At 37.7% G+C, this 22256-nt stretch overlaps 1 protein-coding gene across 1 annotated transcript; it reads right to left on the bottom strand.

The window, feature by feature from the left end:
• Nucleotides 1-9144: 9144 nt before the first annotated feature.
• LOC147549152 (uncharacterized) lies at nucleotides 9145-10394 on the bottom strand. The gene is made up of 2 exons (XM_086671201.1): nucleotides 10191-10394; nucleotides 9145-10110 (listed from the first exon to the last, which is right to left on the bottom strand). The coding sequence occupies exon 2, from the start codon at nucleotides 10103-10105 to the stop codon at nucleotides 9398-9400; it is 708 nt and encodes a 235-aa protein (XP_086527327.1). The 5' UTR covers nucleotides 10106-10110; nucleotides 10191-10394; the 3' UTR covers nucleotides 9145-9397.
• Nucleotides 10395-22256: the final 11862 nt, after the last annotated feature.

Here is a 22256-nt window from a genome sequence, read left to right as displayed (position 1 = left end):
GTTGTAATATTTTTGGAAAGACCAGTTCGTTCCTCAGAGACTAGTTAAACTTATTCTAAAACTAGGAAATAATAAGATTTTGAAAATGATTTTGATTTTGGTTTTGATGATTAAAGATATTAAAATATTAACACGAATAAAAACGGTAAACGGATCAATGGGGGAGAGGACCTAGGGTTTAGAAGTTCACCACCTAAAATCACATTCAGACCCAATAATTATCTAATCAACTCTCTTTTTTATAACTCAAAATTCAAGGTAATGAACTACCCGAATTCCGGAAGATGTATTCGTTAAAACCCGATTGATAATCATAAACTTGTAATTGTTGTATTTAGAAAAACAAATCTCTAAACTATTGACTATTAATCGATAAGCATACACCATCAAAGAACTTAATCTAAGCATGGTGTATCAAACTAAAAATATAGACAATGAAAAGAAAACAAGTTTAACTAACTAAAACAACTTGAACTTTAAACACAATCAAGAGAATTAATCGCACAAAAATTGGTCTCTAAAAGCTTAAAAATGGGTTTCATCCTAGCCCTAGATGAGATGGTTAGCTAATCATAATATGAGATTAAAACAATTATGAAGAATAAGAGAGAAAATGGATAAAGAATGAAACTTTCTCGCTGGAAATTATTTTCCTGCCGACAGCCAAACACACCCTAACGAAAATGTTTTTACAGCAACTAGGAAAAGAATTTTCCAGCAGGATTTGCTAACCAAACAGTGTCCTCTTCTCCACCAAATCATCTCTTTCTTTACTGTTTCTCTCTCTCTTTTATTTCAATCAAAACCATTAACACCATCAAATAACAAGAAGAAAATTTTTATTAGATAAAGATTTACAAGATGATTCTCTCTTTCTCTCTCTACCAATCACTGTCTGTTTTCATCTCCATTTCACTCACTCTCTATTTTTTTTCTCAATTTCTCTCTTTCTCTCTCTTCTCGAAACAATAATATCTTTCTCTCTCTACAGAAAATATGTTCTTCTCTTTCTCTCTAAACATCTAACATCAAAGCTCTGAGAGTATGAAAAACATGACCACTGACTTCTACTCCAATGGAGTACTCCGTTTTATGTCGCCCTCCCCAAAAAGATCTCTCTCCTCTTCTGTTCCATGTCTTATAAGAGAAGTAGGAGAAGAAGCAAGTAGCCGAAACTTCTCTTCTCTCCTTTTTTTTAAAATATCTTCATCAATCTCTTTCTCTACCTTGTAAGGAAATCTCAATCTTCACTTTCTATCCATCTCAATCGAATCTCTCTCGGTTCTTTCTATGATTTTCAAAAATCTGCTCCAATCTCACTTTCTCTCTCTAAATAGCAATGGAGACATCTACAGCTATCTCTTGATCTCTCTCAAGATTTCTTTCTCGGTTTGAAGATCAGAGAGAAATAAAATCTCTTTCTCTCTCTAAACTTCTGGAAATCTTCCATCAATCCCTTCTTTCTCAATCTCTCGATCTCATCTCTTTCTCTTCTTTAATCCCAATCAAACAGCCGATCTAAACTTGAAATCTCTATTCCCAGCTTTCCATCTTTGTAGAATCTCGTTCTAAAAGAGAGATAACCAAAAGAGAAATAAATAAAGAGAATAGTTGGGAAAAGATTTACCCAATCGGATACTGTTGCCAATTCATGGCTGTCTCGTGTCAAATAGATGACGCCACGTGTTGACTAAGTGAAGCTGACCCAAGGATCTGAACGGGTGCACGAGAGACTCATGTTCTTGGTTACACGGAATCTTGAGATCTAGTTAACCCTAGTGTACTTCCACTCTGCTCAAACATATCCCGTCCAGCTTTTCAACCGTGCGATTCAGCTCGTTCTTGCGCGCCACCTGTCCTCCGTTTGACTTTGTACGGATTTTGAACCAAATTTTGACCAGAATCTTAACCTAAGATAACTCTCTCTCCCGAACTCTGACTCGACTCTCGTTTTCACCGGTGAGTTCGTCTTGGACCTTACATTTCATTCGAGCACCAAAGTTGACCAAATAGCCTTACTACCATAATGACCAAAATGCCCTTAAGAGTGTCTTTCCTCCGATTTTATCTATTTTCCGTGTTCAATTCGATAAAAGACACCTGGACAAAAGAAACACATAATTCATCAGAGTAACTGCTCGAATTGGACTAACTAGCCTTAGTTAAGAGATCCAGATGGGACATTTTCATGTCTCATCAAAGTTCTACAAATATGTGTTTGCAACAATCTGTTCTGCAAACATGTGTTTGCATAATCTAAACTGCAAACTATGTTTGTAAAATATAGATTGCAAACATGACTTGCAAGCTTTGCAGAATATAATCTTAAAATGCATATGTTGCGAACTCGATTTGCAAATCGAGAATATAAACTAAGAGCATGTGTGTACGAAATCTTGAGTTTGGAATTGATTTCATCATACATCATATAAAACGTAAATGTTTTTGAAATTCAACAACAAGGAAACATCTGAAAACATCATTTAAACCTAAATCTTGATACACCCATTACTTAATTCCAGCCCCAAATACACCCATAACCAATATATTGCGACAAAGAGAACCAACAATAAATTATTCATCAAAGCATTCCAACCATTCTTTCATCAATATTTAAAAGACCATCGACTTTCTCTAGTCAACAACTTCCTTATCCTCTTGAATTAGCAAATCCTTCTTCAATCTTTTACAACTTGTGTTGCGTCTTAGGTTTGGGTTCAAGCACTGATCTGGGTTCTTGGTTTGGCTTCTTTTTAGAATCGGTCCTGGTTTTGGTGTTGGCATCGGCTCGGCTTTGGGTTTCGGAAGTGGTCCTGCCTTAGGTCCTTCCAACCTCACATAATCATACATGATCACTTGGAAAGGACCTTCACTTCTAGATTGTGTGAAAAAAATGACATTATCTCCTTTCTTAAGGCATTCAGCCTTAACATCGGCATTCAAAAGTAAATATAGCTCATAAATTCCATGTCTTGCTGTAGCATTATCCTTGTACATTCCTCCGGTTGTGAAGTGCGGGATCGCTACGTTGAAATCGTTAAACCGAACCATCACCCAATAAAAACTTGAGATGACCCACCACAATTCAAAAAATGTCTGTCTCTGATTTTATCACTAAAATAGTTAGAATCATTTCTTTTACCTACAACTCAGCACCCGTTGAAGAAGCAATTGCCACTCGTAGAATATAAGGCCCGGCAGGATTGACATCATCGAGCTTGAACTTAACTTAACATGTTGTTGATTTGAATCCTTTCCCATCCTTCCTGCACTTTTAAACAATGCCCATTTCTTTAGTTAGTTTTTTATTCTTGATTATGAATGAAACTTACATGAAAAACAACATAAACTGATTTATCTTTACCGTGTAACTTGTGCATAGAACCAATCCTTCCTGTAATCGCTTGAGTTTGTTGGTGCTTTTTCTGATATCGACTAATTTTAAATCCAGTTTCCAACAGAGTCAGATATGCCAGATTCAGACCAATCAAATGAGTCAGATTCAGACGAATCGAGTCGATTCAGACAATGACAAATCAGATGAATTATAGGAATTAGATAAGAACAAACACCACCTTCATCCTCTTCTCTTGATGATAGGCATAAGAAGGTGCAGAGAGGGATGAGGGGGGTCGGATGGCGAAAGTAGCGGTGCATGATTTTGATGATGGGCCTTCTATTCTGCCTGCGTCTGATGATGGTATTGCTTCTTGTCATCAAGGTAAGGCTACTCGTAGTCTTGATTTTGGTAAGATGAAAGCTAGTGATGGTGATATTCTTGCTTCAAATAATGTCTCCAATATAGCTTCGCGACTTGCTTCAGTTGGTTCGAATGTTAAGAAATTTGAAGCTAAGATTTCTCAAACTAAGAGAATGGCCCGCGGGGTTTCCAGTGTTCCGCCTAATGATTAGGTGGATTTGATCTTGATTGTGTTTTTTTTTTATGTATGAGATATAGCCTTAGGGTTTAGAGGGCATGACTTGAGCACCTTGTAGGTGTTAGAATTTTGTTCTTTAGTTTTGATGTAGTGGGCGTGAAGCCTATCCTTTCTTTGTTTGGGTTCAGGTTTCCCTTCAGCCTGCTGATTTATGCAAAAAATATACCACCTTCATATTAAGAAATCACAATCAATTTGAAAAATTTAACATCAAAATGTCATCTAAAGAAATCTCTGTTGTGGTTCGGATATTAGGCATACATTAGTAAAAATTGAATCTGAAATCTTGTAAGGTGAGTTAGCTAACCTTGATGAATAGAGAAATCAGATAAAAATGGATGACAAAATCGAAAGGAACGCCGAGAATCGGAATAACTTTCTCAGAACTTCGTGCGGTCGATCTAAGATATTCTCCAAAGCTGTAGAACTTGAAGCCTTTAATTTTCAAAAGAAATCAAAACAAAAAAATCAGAATTGATTCGCGAGTAAGCTAAATTCGAAGGGCTAGTTTGTCTGAGACCTTAAGTAAAGTTTCAGACTTATTAGTCTGAGACTCAGAGCAAGGACTCGGATTGCGCCAGTCAGAAATATCTCGGATTGGTCAGATTCTACAGCCTTGCTTTGGGTTCGGAAGGGTCAATCTGGGCTCGGGTGCTAATAAATATTCTAAAGTCTGAAATGTCTCGGACTTGTCACATTGACTATAGTCAATCTCCTCCCCCGAGTGCTAAGAACAATTTTTTCAAACGCTTTTAGCCACACCCTTACTTAAAAAGAACTTATTGAGAATAAAAAACTAGAAAAATAATTTTAAGAAAAATTTAACAAAGTTGACCATAATAAAATGTTAATAAGAGGAATTTACCAACAATATTAAAAAAAAAATGAAGATCTATATATGATCTTCACAACAAAAGATATTATTGATGAATGAATTTATTAACTTATAAGACATTTTATATGTAATTTATTAACTTATAAGGCAAAAGAAATTACATATAAAAAAATGAAGATACATTATATGATCTTTACCGCAAAAGATATTATTGATTGAGCTTATCAACTTATAAGGCATTTTCAGTTATGAATGAATATGCACGTATTTTTTTTATGAAAGTATATGCATATACATCATAGTGTATTTTTATATGTAATTTCTTTTGAAGTTGCATACAAAAAAAAAGAGATAATAAAAGAAACACAACAAAGTTGAATTATCATAAGAATAGAAAAAACAATTAAGGCTTTTAACTAAAAATCTAGGATTGTTTAATAATTAAATAGCTTAAGAAAAGAGATTAAATAAAAAAATTTAAAAGTTATTATTTGTTAATTATAAGTCTATTTATTGAGGAAGTATAAAAGACTATGGGAGAAAAAACAGGCAAAAAGGAGTTGTTCAGGAAATCTGGCATTGTTGTAATTCTTTAGAGATAACGTGGGTCGCTATTTGCATACACATAACAATCCCTTATATTATGGCTTATTATGTGACGTGGGAGAAGTTTCCAACGAAATCAAACCACTAAGAGCTCAAGTTCGAATTCTCACTTATGAGCTTAAGCTCACTGAATCAAACCACCTTTAGTCTATAGTTGAAAATCGGTTCCAATTAAAGTAAATACCAACTGATACACCTTGTTAATATTAGAGGCGCCAATCTAGTCAAACTCAGTTGCTATCATATAGTTGGGCCAGTTGAGAAGACCATATACTTTTCCCAACGGTTAAAAATGGAGGCGTCGATCTAGTCAAACCTCCTTTAGTCTAGCTGAAAATCGGATCCAATTAAAACAAATACCGACGGATACACCTTGTTAAAATTAGAGGTGCTAATCTAGTCAAACTCATTTGCTATGATATAGTTGGGCTAGCTGAGAAGACCATATACTTTCCCTAACTATATGAAGTAGCGTAAAGTATTGGATTTTAGTAGCAGTAGTAATAGTAGGAAGTACTTCTTTTATTAGTTTTAATCTAAACAATATTCTAGTTTCGCTCATTGCTCATTCAAAACCAACATCTAACCAAGAGGACATGTTTTTTGTTGGCCGTGACTTAGTCAATAAACATGGACTTAAGGGATATATTTATGTTTTAGCCCAATAATTTACTATGTTGTATCTTGCTCCCTAATCTTCATCTTCATTAAACCCCACGACTTTCGAGTTCCGACCACCACAAACTTCCCGGTACCGTCACCATCACCATTTTCATCTTCATTTTTCTCCTCTCTTTCCTTTCATCTTTTTCCTCTTCTTCAAGAGTTGAAGAAGACGAAAGGGCTCCTACTGATTAAACCCACTTTAGGATAATTGATTGGGAAAAAACAATTTTGATGCACAATTTTTTTTAAATCCTTCATCCACCTGAATTTGGTCGTCTTCCTTCTTGGATGAATGCAGCACGAGCTGACATTAATCCATTAGGAAACAGAGATGAGTTAAAAGTTGCAGAATCAATCCAATCTTGTAGAAGTTCTTCATGTCCCCATGAATCCGGTATTCATACTCGTCTACTACTTCAGTTCTATGTCTCGTTAGTTTTTCACGCCCAAAAATATCCAATTGACAGTGTATTTTGCTTTAAAATTGGTCCTTTTGTGATTCCAGTAAGAACATGAATTGAGGGTTGCCTTGATTCTTATAGTTCTTGTTTAACTTTAGGGTCAGGAGTACCAGGATAATAAATTTGACTATTTCTGAGTTATGGGGATTTTATAGATTCTAATGGCGATGAAATCATAGGAATTTTCTAGAGATCATTTTCATCTTTGCTAGAAGCACTGCTTTTGTGTTCTTTGTGAAACATTTTCAATTTGACTATTTCTGAAGACGGTGAGTTTTTAGAGAGAGAAAGAGAGGAAAAATAAGAGATAGAGACATAAGAGGAAGAGGAAGGAAAAGAAAGGAGAGAAAAAAGATGAGAAAGATTGAAGATGAACTTGGTGGTAATGCAGTGGCTTGAAGGTGTGGGATTGAGAAAGAGATGAAGATGAAGATGAAGGAGCAAGATACAAAATAGTAAATTATTGGTCTAAAATATAAATATTGCCCCTTAAGTCAATGTTTATTGACCAAGTCCCTATGCCCCAGAGATTTTTCTCTGTTCCCCAAAGCCGCGGCCTTTTTTTGTAATGACAAAAGTACTCAAGACGCCTTTAAGCACTGAGGCAGGCTATTTTTTTTTTGGAGAACCCGACTGCGAGTTACGTTAGTCGTTAGATGGCGTTGATGCATCATGAAGATGTAATAAGCACGATGACCGCCTAATTTAACCCACGAATGATAACCGCCTAATTTAAACCACGAATGATAACCACCTAATTTAAACCACGAAGACACGATCCCACAACCTCATGGGCTTAAGAGGGGTGTCCAACCGCTGCCACGACCTCATGAGCTTAAAAGCGGTGTCCAGCCGCTGCACCAAAGACTGGTGGATGGCAGGCTACTTTATGGGTGCTGAATTATACAAAATCACTAAAATAGATTAAAGAGAATACATCCTACAAGGCTAACAATCAGGCAGCCAAGTTAAACAACCAAAAGGCAAAGACATTTATAATCATACTAAAACTAGCCTATATAGTTTTCTACAATATTACTTTATGATCACAAAAACTTCATCTCCTACACACTCGTTAACATTGTCCAAACAACTCAATAGAGTTGCCAGTTCCTGCCTTTCTAGTGTCACACCTGTCTACAAAATCTTCGACAAAGATCACATCTCGTATATAGTATATTAGTATCCCAATCACAAGGACCACCCATGCAAATACATGCTATGCAAATACATGCTATACCAAAATTTAGTTAAAGACAGCGAACATGAAACTAACAGTACATATGATATAAATAGTCCCACACCGGTAACCCACATCTTGTTTCAAATGTACCTGTACCTTGGCCGTATTGCCACTACATATATGGTTACTCCGGCTAACCAAAAAGGGTGCGTACTAGAATTAGAATTCCCTTCATAAAAGCATATACGTATTTTAGCAAAGACATGCGAAATATTACCTAGGCAGGCAGGATAAGCTACAGGTGGAAGAGGTTGGGTGAGAAACTAGTAGGATAAAAAAAAATATGTCCATGACTAATACTAGTTTGTCACATTAATAGAAGAATACACCAGATAGCTATCAGTTTAAAACACAAACTTAGGTGCTGTTTGTTTTTTTTATATGTCTGAATCTGAATTTTCTGAATCTGAATTTTCTTAGATGAATTTGCTGAATCTGAATTAACATAATTATTTTACAAGTTTGATGTTTGTTTTTTAAGTCTGAATTATTAGGTCTGAACTAATTTTTTTACATTTATACCCCTTTGTGGTCTCTTTGACAAACACACCCTAATCTTTATTTTACTCCCTTCTATAGATAAAAAGAAAACCCTAACCCTAATAAGTTCCTCTCTCCCTCTTTCTCCGTCACTCTGGGAAATACAAAACCCTAGTAAGTTCCTCCCTCTTTCTCCATCTCCCTGGGACAAAGAAAACCCTAAGTTCTACCTCTTTATCCATCTCTCTACAGTGTGTGTTTCTCTCTCTCTCAGTCGCTCCCTCTCTTACCGTAAACCTCTAGCAGTAGAACACCCAAGGATTTCGTCTCGCCCTCTCTCTATCAGTAGATCTCTAACAATAGATCGTCGAAGGGATTCGTCTCACTCTCTCTCTAACAGTAGATCGGTGAAGGATTGCGTCTCACTCTCTCTAACAGTAGGTCTCTAGCAGTAGGTTGCCAAAGGGTTTCGTCTCTCTCTCTCTAACAATAGATCGACACACTTAAATCCTCGCAGGACGGCGAGCGTTAACCGATCTTCCTCATGTGGTGGCGGTTTCTGGTGACAGTGTGGTTGGTGGTGGCGAGGGCGTATGGGTGGTGGCGGTTTCTGTGTGGTGACAGTATGGTTGGTGGTGGTGGTGGGTTATAGTTGGTGGTGGGCTATAGGTGGTGGGGGTGGTGGGCTATAGGTGGTGGCGGTGGTGAGCTATAGGTGGTGGCGGCCGTGTTCCTTTGGTGGTGGCGCTAAAATACTTTGAGAGAATATTTCTAATTCTTAGGGGGCAGTAAAGTCATTTTCACACATTTCAGATATTGATCCTTGTTTCAGACTTGTTTTGAAGTCTGAAATTTTTGGGCTAGTTTTCAGCCCATTCAGACATAGAATAAATTCAGACAATATTTCAGACACCATTCAGATCAATTCAGATTTCAGATCTGAAAAATTTAAAAAACAAACAGCACGTTAGAGTCTTACAAAAATTTAGCAATTCGAATATAATCTCCAGCAGAATGCACAAAAAGTAGAATATATACTGTCCAACAGTTAAGAGATATACTTTCCTACTTCTAGTCTAACTAGGTTCTCAAGAAGGTAAACAGATATACTTATCAAACTATATAGTATCTTCATTGCTACGTACTAATATAGGAATAGCTAGTGCCTTTAGGGTGTGCCAGCCACACCAGTATCCATGTTTCTTCTTCTCTCAAGACTCCCATGAACTTCTAGAACGTGATTGAAGCTTTCACCCAATCTCAGCTGAACTTGTGGAAAGTGGTTGAATTTCTCGATAACTCTCTCATGGAATTGTTGAAAGCGATCAAATCTTTCATTCATTCTCTGATAAACTTGTTGATGGTAGGGGGAATGGCGAACGGTCGTTCTCCTATTATGTTTCTTGTACTTAGGACCCATGAGGAAACTTCTCATATGTTCTGCCATCTCATATACAGAAGCCAATTCCCCAGTGATTGGAGAGACAACAAGCCCGGTTGGGATTCGACCTTCTGGTCTCTCAATACTAGGGGCAGCTCTCAGATCCGCCTCAATCCGATGCTGAATTTGGGTACTGTATTCAGACAAAACATGCTGATAATATGCACGGTAAGGATCAGAAGATACATTCAAGAAATTGAAGTTGGGATTTCCAGCATTATTAGAAGCAATCCTTTTCTCAAATTCAGGCCCGTTTTTAGCAACAAATTGAGCGGTCTTATCAACAAATATTCTGATCTCAGGAAGAGGAAGAGGAATAATACCGGAAGTTCTCGTAACATCATCTTTTGATGGAGCTTCTTCTGTAAAAACTTGAGATGGTGGAAAAGGAATTCCATCCGACTGAAGAGGCGACTGGAGTGAAGATCCCACCATCTTATCTGCACAAAGAGAAACAGAATTAGGGTTTTTTTGTAGTTAAAATCTAGAGGATAGTTAAAATCTATACATTCATACTTACTTCCGTAACTTCCAATGGAGAACGACGGGCTTGATCTAGATACCTTCTGTAACTGCGTTTTGGAAGGGAAAGAGCAAAGGTTCGAGATCTGCTCTTGTTTGACGATTATAAGGGCTCTCTTAGGCGGTCAAAGTTGGGAACCGGATAACCGGACGAGGCGGGATAGCAGCCAATTAATTTTAGAAAGTGCATCGGAAAAAAAAAGAGGGGTTGGGCAAAAGGCCCAAAATCAGCCCAACAATATGTATCAGGCCCACTGCAGAGAAAGAATGAGGGGCAGGTCCAAAAAAGTCAGGCTAGGGGTGGAATTTCCGAAACACCCTTCTTCTTTTTGAAATTTACGAAACGATCATCGAAAAATTCCCGGGAAACTCGAAAATTTCTGACAAGTAATCTGACACGCCTCCCATCAGACTGTGTACTTTCCATAAATTCACAAAATTGCCATCGAAAAATTCCCGGGAAATTCGAATTTTTTTGGAAAATAGTCTGACGCACCTGACATTAAACCTTGTACTTTCCATGAATTTACAGAATTGCCATTACAAAATTTACCAACTTGCCATTTTCGTTCTTTTTTCCAGATTTATTTCTTATTTCTTTTTTATTTTCTCCCACACATATTTCTCTCTCCAATCTCAACAAATTTCGTTCTTTTTTTCCAGATTTATTTCTGATCTCTTTCCAATCTCAACAAATTTCTTCATTTTTGGTAGTATTTCATTGATTTGTATAAAGAAATTTTCTTGTGTACCGGGAACTATTTAGTGTACTGGTCATTTTTTAGATATGTACTACACATTTTTGTACTGGGAATTTTCTTGTGTACCGGGAATTGTTCTGTGTACAAGCCATTTGGTTATGTACTAGAAATTTTTGTAGTGGGAATTTTCTTGTGTACCGGGAATTGTTCTGTGTACTCGTCATTTGGTTATGCACTAGACATTTTTGTACTGGGGAATTTTCTTGTGCACCGGGAATTGTTCTATGTACTGGTCATTTGGTTTAGTACTGGACACTTTTGAACTGGGAATTTTCTCCTGTACCGGAAATGGTTCTGTGCACTGGACATTTGGTTATGTACTTTGATGTTTTTAGAGATGAAGAAGATAAAATGTGAAACAAATAAGAGTGATGAAGAAGAAAAATAAGAACATAAAACTTTTAGAGAGAGAGACAGAAAACTTTGATGTTTATAGAGATTGAAAGAGATGAAGAAGATAAAATGTGAAACAAAATAAGAATGATGAACACCCAAAAATGAGAACATAAAACTTTTAGAGAGAGTAAGAACAGAAAATTGATGTTTTTAGAGATTGAAAGAGATGAAGAAAATAAAATGTGAAACAAAAAAGAATGATGGACATCCAAAAATAAGAAAATAAAACTTTTAGAGAGAGAAAGAAAAGAAAATTTATGTTTTTAGAGATTGAAAGAGATGAAGAAGATAAAATGTGAAAAACAAAATAAGAATGATGAAAAGAAGATTTTTGGATGTATAAATAAGAAGAAAGAAGGAGTTGAAACAAAATATAATGGGAGGGATCCAAAAAAATTGGCTGAAATTTCGTCAAAAAATGGCGCCATTTTTGAATTTTCAGAAAATCTGAATGTTTCTCTCACATGACGTCATGTACGGGGAATTAATTGATTCGCTATCGTCCGTCAGATTGTCAGAAAACACAGAAATTTCCCGTGGAGGGGTAAAAGAGGGATAAATAAAATAAAAACCAGGAAACTGTGAGCTGTCCTGACAATTTGGACTGGGTTCTAATTTTTTTTTTAGGCTGGGGGTAATGCTTATTTACCCTCCATTTTTTGGGCCTCTCCCTCAAAAATCCAAAAAAAAAGAGTTAATTTCTATATGGCCCCCTACTTTGTGACCAGCTTCCTTTATGGCCCCCTTCTTTTCGTAAATTCAAATATGGCCCCCTGTTTTCAAGTAAATGTCATTACTACCCTTCCTTTAAATCCTTTTCAAAATTTAAACTAAAAATAAAATCTTAATTCCACCTCATTTCCCTCTCCACCACACATCTCTCTCCATGTCAACTCTCTCTCTCCACATCACCTCTCTTTCCAACTCACCACTCCTCTCTCTCTCCAACTCACTCCTCTCTCTCTCCAACTCACCTTCATCTTCTCCGATTAAACTCACCTTCACCTTCATCTTCTCCGACTAAAGGTCTGCTCGTGGAAACCCCCTTCGCCGGAGCTTTTAGAGAGAGAGAGGTGAGAGGAAATATTTTTTTTTTTTTTTGAGGTCGCCGGCCGGAAAATTTTCCGGCCGGCGACTTTAATCGGAGAAGATGAAGGTGAGTTGGAGAGAGAGTGGAGTGAGTTGGAGAGAGAGAGAGATGAGTTGGAAAGAGAGAGAGGTGAATTGGAGAGAGAGAGAGAGGAGAGTTGGAAAGAGAGATGAGGTGGAGAGAGAGAGGGGTGAGGTGGAAATAACTTTTTTTTAAATGTTTTAAATTTAGAATTAAAAAGGGTAGTAATGACATTTACTTGAAAATAGGGGGCCATATTTGAATTTACGAAAAAAAGGGGGTCATAAAGGAAGCTGGTCACAAAGTAGGGGGCCATATAGGAATTAACTCAAAAAAAAAACCAAAGTATTTTTCTTTTTGAAACCCTCCCCTCCTAAAGCTAACCACTCGAATTTCATCAAAAAAAAAAAAAAAAACTAACCACTCGAAGTCTATGAGCAAACATTTCAGCCACATAGATGATCTCGTCTTCTGGGATTAGGGATGTCACCGGGGCGGGTTTGGGACGGTTCATCCCCTTCCCAATTCCGTCCCGTTAGTAAACGGGTTTTACCATAACCGTCCCAATAATTAATCGGGGTTGATATTCAATTACCATAACCGTCCCAATTAAAAATTGCTAAACCATTACTACCCCGCCCCATCCCGTTTAATATAAAATGAGTCGGGTCGGGTCGGGTTCAAAGTATTTTGTTTCACAAAAGTTATTTTAGTTTGAAGTGACATAACAATTGTTAACAAAATTTTATAAGACTTTGAGTTTATCAATCATAAACACTACAACTACTTAAATAATATAAAATATAAAATAATTAAATTGATAATATAAGATTAAAGTTTTAGAAACATAATCTTAAATAAAACATATATTTAATATATAACATACTAATCTGTTCGGGGCGGAGTTTACTATCTAATACCAAACCCGCCCCGAACTCGATTAGTTTTTTAACTTCATGCCAAACCCGAACCGTTTAATTAACAGGGCGGTAAAACCCGTCCCATTAGGGGCGGGTTCGGGAAAAACCCGTCGGTTCGGACCAAATTGCCACCCCTATCTGGGATATCAACAATGACGTTTTCATCAATATCTGGCATGATTTCTAGATCCCGAACCATCCACCCCCTATCACCAATCAGAGTACTTTAACCTCAATTGGTTTGCCCAACTCATCACAAATAATATTGGAATATTATTTTGATTAACAATTGTTTTGATAGTGACACGTGCAGCGCGATCTTGAGTATTAATTTGCAAACTGATAAGGAGGACACGGCAAAATGGACGCTCACAAAATCCGGTAACTTCTCAACTAATTCAATGTATAATTATCTTTAAACAGGTAGCAATGGAACTATGCAGGATCATACTGACTGGTTTTTCATTTAGAATCTGAACACGATACCACGTATAAAACTATTCTTTTGGAAATGTTGTACGAATAGTCTACCAGTAAAGGACAAAACCGGAAGGTATATTGGCAACAATTACTCTTGTATAATCTGTAATGATAATGAAACTCTAGACCATGTGATGTTACACTGCAACTACGCTAGAGCGATATGGTTCAATTTTCAGGTTAGATCAGAACAATTAAGCACGGTAAGTCTTTGGATTCAACAATGGAAAAATCTGGATGAGGATACTACTAATTTATATGCAAAACTCTTATGGTTTATATGGAAAGACAGGTGCGAAAATTGCTTTACTGCCAATAAACAAACCCCTCTATAAATGATCTCGCATCAACAACACTTCAACCACGCCACTCAAAATTGAACCTATTATAACTAACAAATGCATGAATAAACCACAACAACAACAACAATGAAGACCTCCATCGACACCATATCTTAAAATCAATGTAGACGCTTCCTTTCAACTCACAGAACCAACAGGAATAGGACGTATTATACATGATGAAGAAGCAATTTTATCATAGCGGTAGAAGACACAGTCCAAGGACAGAATGCGGAAGAATACGAAAGTCTGGCGATACACTTTAGCATATCCACATGTCCACATTGAGGGTGAAAATCAAAACATAATCCAATACATTGATGGACAAAGTAATGGCTTACACTTGCAGTCCAGACATGTCATCTCACAGTCTCTTGAGCTCAAGAATCAATTCACAGACATTATTTTTGCTTATGCTCCCACGGAATGCAATGCCAAAGCAGATGCTCTAGCTAAATGGGGTAGAAATAATATTCAGAAAAGAATTTGGAATGTTGCACATACTTTTATTTCTGCTTTAAATTAGGTTCTTTTGTAAGAATAGTTGGTTGTTAATGCTAGTATACTTTGTCAAAAAAAAGTCAATTTTTTTTTATATGGATTTAATATAACTTCACTTACGTGGACAAGGCTGATATTCCTACATTCAAGAAGTTATATAAGGACGTCAAACAAATTCGCTAGGTGTTGAGTTACCTCTAAGTTTTAATACGGCACGGGGAGCTTTCACCGTCGTTTTTTTTTGTTCAACTGGTTCACCGTCATTTGATATTGCGCCGATAATCACGGAGCAATCACCCTTATATATAATGTTTTCCAAACCTAAATTGCCTCTCATTTGGAGAGCTAGTAAACAAGCTCTCGCATCAATCTCCATTCCTGTTTGTGCCTCAATTCTTCGGCTAACTGCTGCGTTTCCCCGGAAGCGTGAATACTGAGTGAATTGAAGGTAAGATCGTAACAAGTAACTAGGAAGATCCGGATCACCACATTTTGATAAAGTTGCCACCACAAAGTGGTAAAGAAACTGGTTGAGCTAACACCACACCTGGATAAAGTTTCCACCACCAGATGATAAAGACGCTCGAAATCCACCACCAATGGCTCTTCCAAAACCAGAGGATAAAGGAAATGATCTAAACATATCCAAAGTCATAAAAGACTCTACAATTTCTCAAATTCGTTTTCTGATTTGTCGATTGATAATAAACCTCATTATATAGAGGAGAATACATTAAAAGGAGTCATAAAAGCTAATCTACATGCATAGGAACTAGATACATTGGAAATAGCCTAGTTTGAATGCATGAATGTAGAAATAAAAGACTAAACTTAATGTAGATGCATAAAAACGGAAATGAGTCTTCAAGTCTCCGATAATCCTCTTTAAAGCCCATATTTAATCTCTGCTTAGTTGGTTCAACTTTAGGAGGAAGATCAGAGAAGAGTTCTGGATGCTTCGAATAAAGAAAGCGTAATAGAGATACCAGAAAGGGAAGTGGAAGTCGGTGCCTATGTTATAGAGGTCAATTTGGCAAATATGGCTGACTCTCCTTCATGGGCATTTGATACCGGATGTGGAGCACATATAATTTCGGAATTGGATGAGCTCAATGAGGTCAAGTATCTGACAAAGAGCGAGATGGTTCTACGAGTCGCAAATAAGGCAAAAGTTGCTGCTGTGGCTGTAGGAACCTATAAGATTAGTCTAGAGACTGGATTGATATCATGCCTTGCCCAGTATCCGCCCTTATAACCTCCTTTCACGACGCCGTGTTTGATGGTACCAAAATTTGGTATTCCTTACATAAGATGAGTGAAGCATTCATGTTATAAAGAATCTCTCCAATCTTGTCTATGAGAGTTCATGACGTTCATCTTTTGAAGAACCCTCATTGTGGCTTATCTAGTGTACCATACACCCATGTAATTGACTTGAATACTCATATTCCTATAACCCATTAAACAATGCTATTAATCAATCTCACATGCTAGTCTTCCTTAGTCATTGTTGTCCACTCAATGACCTGGACTACAGACCGAATAACGAAATAATTCCAAGTTCACTTTATAGGGTTTCATTTGTTAGATCAGGTATCTGATAAACTTATTTGGAGTATTTCATTATTTTGGTATGTCATTTAATTACTAAACCAATTTTAGACGACGAACTAAATTTCTTTATTTCTGATAACAAGAGTTTGTAAATTTGAGTTTTCCCACGTAACCTTTACGCACTCAATTTACTAGTCTAAGCTTTTCTCAAATATGCTTAATTCCTATGACCCTTGTATGATTTTTCACACTCGGCTTAAGGTGACAGTTTAGTTCATAGATCTAATCTGTCTGAATTTTGTTGATTATCACCCCAATTAAAGGACGATAATTCTTTTGTATTTCCATACTAAATTAAATCTCCTCAAGCTTTAATTGTTTTATTTTATTTGTAGAGTTTGCAATAGTCTTCAATCTGGAACTTCTTCCAGTTTACTGTCCTCCAAGTCACGACAAGTCTCTCAGTCTCAAAGTTTGTAATATATGGCCTTCTACAACGGTTTCACTTCCCCGTTTTATACTGAGAACTAATCCTAAGTTCTTCTTGATGATGCACAAAATGTGTAGACGTTGACTAACGTCAAGAAGTCGAGAATAGACCAGAAGTCTAACGGGTCAACACAGCTTAGGGTCGCAAGACTGCTGAACCCGCAACGCTCCGCCACCTACGCCCCTAACTAGGAGGCCGGCCAGGATCAGCTAAGAGGTATCAGCCATGTTTCGTCTACAACACGACCAGATCAGCCCTGGAATTTCTAAAGAAATTAGGGGGGTCCACGTAAGCTAGGCCGATGTCTCACGTCCTAAATAGGGGGGCAGAGGTGCGCCACAAGCTTACTGACTCAATTTTGAAATCTCCTTAAAAGATCCCAGTTGGTTGAAGATCTTAAGTGTTTAAGCAATCTTGGACTTCAAGAGTCTCAAAGGAGGAAACATCTCCTAGAAGATCTATCACCCCGACAAGATCTTTACGAAGTATCCTTGAACTTAGGATCTTCTATTTATCCTAGATACGAGATAAACTATAAGGGAAACCCTAACTGCTGATGTCGATTTTTGGCTTCCGGTTAAATCAACATGAAAAGGGAGTTGATGCATGGCAACCTCCATTATGATCGAATATTCCGTCTTGTTGATCGCTATTCCTTCGATTCCCGTTCCTTCTCTTAGAATCATGGGGGGAAAACTTGCAAAAAGAAACAAAACGACTCCGATGCTCAAGCCAGTCAGGGTACTCTTTGCAGTAAAAGAAAGAGTATTAAATGACCTTTTTGGGGGTAGAGTCTCACCTTCAAGAAGATGATATGAGACCCTTTTATAGGCCGAATTAGGGTTTCCCTTCGTAGTTATCTTGTATCTAGGATAAATAGAAATATCCTAAGTTCAAGGATATTTCGTAGATATCCTACCGAGGTGATAGATCTTCAAGGAGATATTCCCTCCCTTAAGACTCTTGAAGCCCAAACTTGCTTAAACACTTCCAGATATGTAACCGACTGAGATCTCCTTATATATTTCGGGATTGAGTCGGTAGGTCAGTGCGTTTATGCCTCCCCAATGTTGGGCGTAAGGCGTTGACTGAACCTACGCGGACCCCCCTCATTCTGTTAAAAACCCTAGGGCTAAACTGTACATGCCGAGTGCGTTACAGGGCTGGTTTCCTCTAGCCGACCTCCTAGTTAGGGGAATATGCGGTGGATCGCCAAGGATTCAACGTGAAGGTATTGAAGGAGATGTCCTTCGACCAAGATTTCAATGAGAGCAATTTTTCTGCTAGGACAATTGATGAAGAAGATCATCAAGCCCGGTTGATTTAGGGGTCATGGAGTTTAAGCTAGAAACCAACCACGATCGTCGAATTACAAAGTAATTCGCGGCTAACTTCGATTGGATCCTACAACGGGTTACACATAAGAGTGTCAATTTGATCTAGGATATGACTAGTGGGAGTGAGATATAACCATGGGAGTGTCCCATAAACATATCTCATAGGCCTAAAGAGAAATTAGGCAAAGATAGTACAAAAAGCCCAAAAACGGGGTTTCGGGCCTAAACCGATTCTGGCACTTTTATGGCTCGGATTGGTCTAATTTTTTAACGGTTTAATATGTTATGAACATAAAATATCCCATCTGGGTTTGGACGTCACCTCCTCAAGGAATTGAGAAAATATCAACTAGTCGTTATTTTCGGCAATTTCCTTAAATCTTATTCTAAAGGGTTTTTTAGGAAACCTAATTGGAGGTGGATTCTTATTAGGGTTCTATATACAGACTCTTAGGGCAGAGAATAAGGTGTGAAATTTCTCTCTAAGTTTTCTTACTCTACCACATCAAGTAGAGAGGAGAAAGTGAACTATTTCCCATTACTATCTATCTAGTCAAAAAAGAAAGGTGTTCTTCTTCCAACCACCATTGGTGTGCTAGCTAACAACAAGGTGGGAGATCAAGTTGATTGCTCGTGTCCCAAGTAGAGGAGCTACGTTTGAAGCTCTTGGTCTTCTCAAAAATTGGAAAGGTTTGAGGGAAAAACTAGCGAATAAGGTATTCATCTTCTAGTTTTGCTTAGTATTATTATGGGCTTATGCATGTGATCCTCGGAATACTAATGTAGACATTAGATGTCTTATTTCCGCCATTGACATTAGTATAAGGGTGTAAAACCCAACAGTGCCGTTAGAGCCTCTTGCAATTAGCCTATCTTATCTAAGTTTTGGACCAATTCCATGCTTTTCTAGATAGATTATTGTGTTTAAAAGTGTTTTGAACACAAAATTTTGATTGGGATTCAAGATTTTTCAAAAGATTTCAAAATTTTTTCTTGATAGTTTTTCAAAAACCTAATCTTGAGTGATCGCCTATCCAGATTAAGACATTATAACAAACGCCAGACTAGCGTAAAAGTCCCAAACGTAATCTTGAGTAATCGCCTATCCAGATTAAGACACTCGTTGCGCCCTTGTTCGAAGAAGGTGGGCCGGCCTTCGTAGAGTACCTCCTCTACCTTGGGACAATGCGGGTAGGTCTATAGAAGATCCCTACCCTACATGTCTAAATGGTTCTACTCAACGAGATCAGCAAATGAGTCTTGGATACTCGAGGCAAAAGGATATATTAGTCATTCATCAATGAAATCTATCAACCAAGAGTAATAAGGTATGATCAGTGAAGTAGTTCGCTCACCCGGAACGACGTAGTCAAAGGGTAGGGCCTTCGTCCGCTTTACTCCGGAGAACCGGGGTCTTGGAATCACTTATTCAATCGGGGACTATTTTTATTGAATAATATGGGAAAGCTAATGTTTTTCAAAACGATAACGAGTTTTAAAACTTTGCAATTCTTTATGTAGTTTTTAAGATGACAAAAGGAAACGAGTTCAACTTTAAATCACACCTAAGGGAGGTGCTGATCAACTTCCTAGAATGGAAGAATGAATCTAAGAATATTTCTCAGATTCAAAAGGAAAACGTACTAGAATACCCAATCCCAAAGTTTACTCATACCTGATAAGGTCAAAAGCCATTTGCAAGCAATCGTATAACATGCTCTTTGGAAGAGTAATGGATCTAGCACGACCATTAAGACAAACTGAGGAAGTGATTCCTACAGAAGTCATAAATGGAGAGGCACGAGACCTCCATGGCAATTTGAAAGTCATCCTAATGGAAGACAACAGAATTGATCTATCAATTCAATGTCAATTGAACGAACATAGACAAAACCTTAGATGAGTCACTCAGATTGTTATGAACAACTGAGCAGAACACACGGAAATATCAAATCTAAGAAAGGTTCTTGAGATTTGGTAAAAGGAATCTAAGAAAGTGTTTCTTGAGATTCAAAGGGACAAAGGGTTAGTCAAGTGAGAAAAACATTTGGTCAAAGAAAAAGCAAGCAATTGTCGAGTACATGATCAATAGTATTCCTCAATACTGTAAATGTTTCCGAACAATGGCTAGACCATTTAAAAAGGAAACTACCTTTAGCACCTGGAGGACAAAGGGAATGGAATAATGAATTCCGGTTCCGTATCCTTGTTAACAAAGTTAAACAAGTAGAGTAGAATCCCTTCATCAGGTATTTGAGACCAGATGTGCGGCTTGGTAAAGCTCAAGGGAATCACATACTTGACTAAGAGAAGTAAACATCCAAGAGGGAACAGAAGCAGTAATGCTAGGGATGCTGAAAGGGATCGAAGTCTTCTTTTAGACATTGATCTAGTTTAGAACTCAATAATAGTTATTTTGTTCTTTTAGAAACCAGTGGTAAAATTAACTGAAGGTTAACATTGATAATGACTGATATCAAGAGATTCAAACTCATTAACTTCAGCATTGTTAATTGGGTCTTAAAAACTAATTAACAAAGTCACCCTTTTCAAAAGGCATAGAGACTAGTAATCTATTAGGACTCATACGGTGTTATGCAGACCTATAAATTTACTTGCAGACTAGATCCCATACCTAATGTGGAGTTCTCACGCCCGCTTCCGGAAGCTGAAGGAGCTCTGCTCATTACGAGGGTGACTAGAGATGAGATTTTTGCTGCTTTACAAACTATTGGTTCTGATCGATTGCCGGGGCCGGATGGGTTCTCTTTACATTTTTTTAAGGCGTGTTGGGACATTGTGGGAGATGATTTTGTGGAAGCTATCCAGAGGTTCTTCAGCTCAGGAAAACTTCTTAAAGAGGTAAACTCTACTTTTGTGACTCCAATTCCTAAAATAGATAATGCTTCTTCAGTGTCAGATTTCAGACCGATATCTTGTTGTAATTTGTTGTATAAATGCATTACCAAGATTCTTACTATACGACTGAAGGGAGTTATCTATTCGATGATCAGTCCGAACCAATCAGCCTTTATTTCTGGTCGTACTATTCAGGACAATATCATGCTAGCCAATGAGATCATTCGGAATTACCACCGACCAGATACCTCGGCTAGGTGAACGGTTAAGATTGACCTTAAGAAGGCGTATGACACAGTTCGTTGGTCTTCACTATTCTCAGGCCTTGGTAAGTTTCACTTTCCAAGGATGTTCATAAAATGGATACGGGCCTGTGTCACCACGTCTAAGTTCTCGATTATGGTTAATGGTGAAGCCCATGGTTATTTTGATGGGAAGCGAGGTCTACGACAAGGCTGCCCGATTTCTCCATATCTGTTTGTCCTAATGATGGAGGTATTCGCGGTTCTTATTGATCGAGAGGAAAGAGCGGGTCGATTCCTGCTACACCTTAAGTGTCGAGTTCCGAAAGTTACTCAACTTTGTTTTGCCGACGATCTCATGGTCTTCTTTCGAGGAGACGCAGGCCAATGTGACTAAGAACACGGTTTTCTTTGCAGGTATTTCGGCCCAAGGTCAGAGTGATATTACTAGTATTCAGGAATTCGGTACTAGTTCTCTGCCTATCCCTTATTTGGGTTTACCTCTTATATCGTCTCGTCTCACCTATAGTCATTGTCATGAAAATGCCTCATCTGAATCTCTTAATTTGGACTAGTTACTCTATTTCGAGCAGTTACTCTGATGATTTGTTTCATTTTCTTTTTGTTCAGGTGTCTTTTACGGAGTTCGGTGTGAAAAATAGTTAAAATCGGGAGAAAGACACACATGAGGGGCAGTTTGGTCATTTGCTGATTTTGGAAATTTTAGTACTCGAATGAAAAGTACAGTCTAAGACGAACTCGTGGGTGAAAACTGAAGTGAAATCGGAGTGCGGGTGCGAAAATTATAGCAAGTCAAAGTTCACATTAAAATAAAGTCAACATATATCTTTCAACGACACGTGGCGAAGATCTGACGGCTTGGACTAGTTTCGGGATATATTCAGGCATATTTCGGGATTCATTTGAGTACATGATTCTGTGCTTCTGAGCGCAAGAATCTCAGGGTGGACCTCGGTCGCCTATCCAGATCTAACGGGCAGCACGGTTCCCAAACACATGGCGTCATCGATGAAGTGCGTTGCATCTTCAGTCATGTGGCTGCGAAGCACGT

The sequence above is a fragment of the Eschscholzia californica genome, unplaced genomic scaffold, assembly GCF_041429995.1.
Source record: "Eschscholzia californica isolate CP2 unplaced genomic scaffold, dmEscCali1.0.p SCAF_3, whole genome shotgun sequence".
NCBI classification, from domain to species: domain Eukaryota; kingdom Viridiplantae; phylum Streptophyta; class Magnoliopsida; order Ranunculales; family Papaveraceae; genus Eschscholzia; species Eschscholzia californica.
The sequence above is the reverse complement of the archived record's forward strand: the minus strand, read 5'-3'. Positions and strand labels throughout refer to the sequence as shown.

Excerpts from the sequence above, each read along its gene's own strand:
- LOC147549152 (XM_086671201.1), bottom strand. The coding sequence starts at position 10,105 with ATGGTGGGATCTTCACTCCAGTCGCCTCTTCAGTCGGATGGAATTCCT.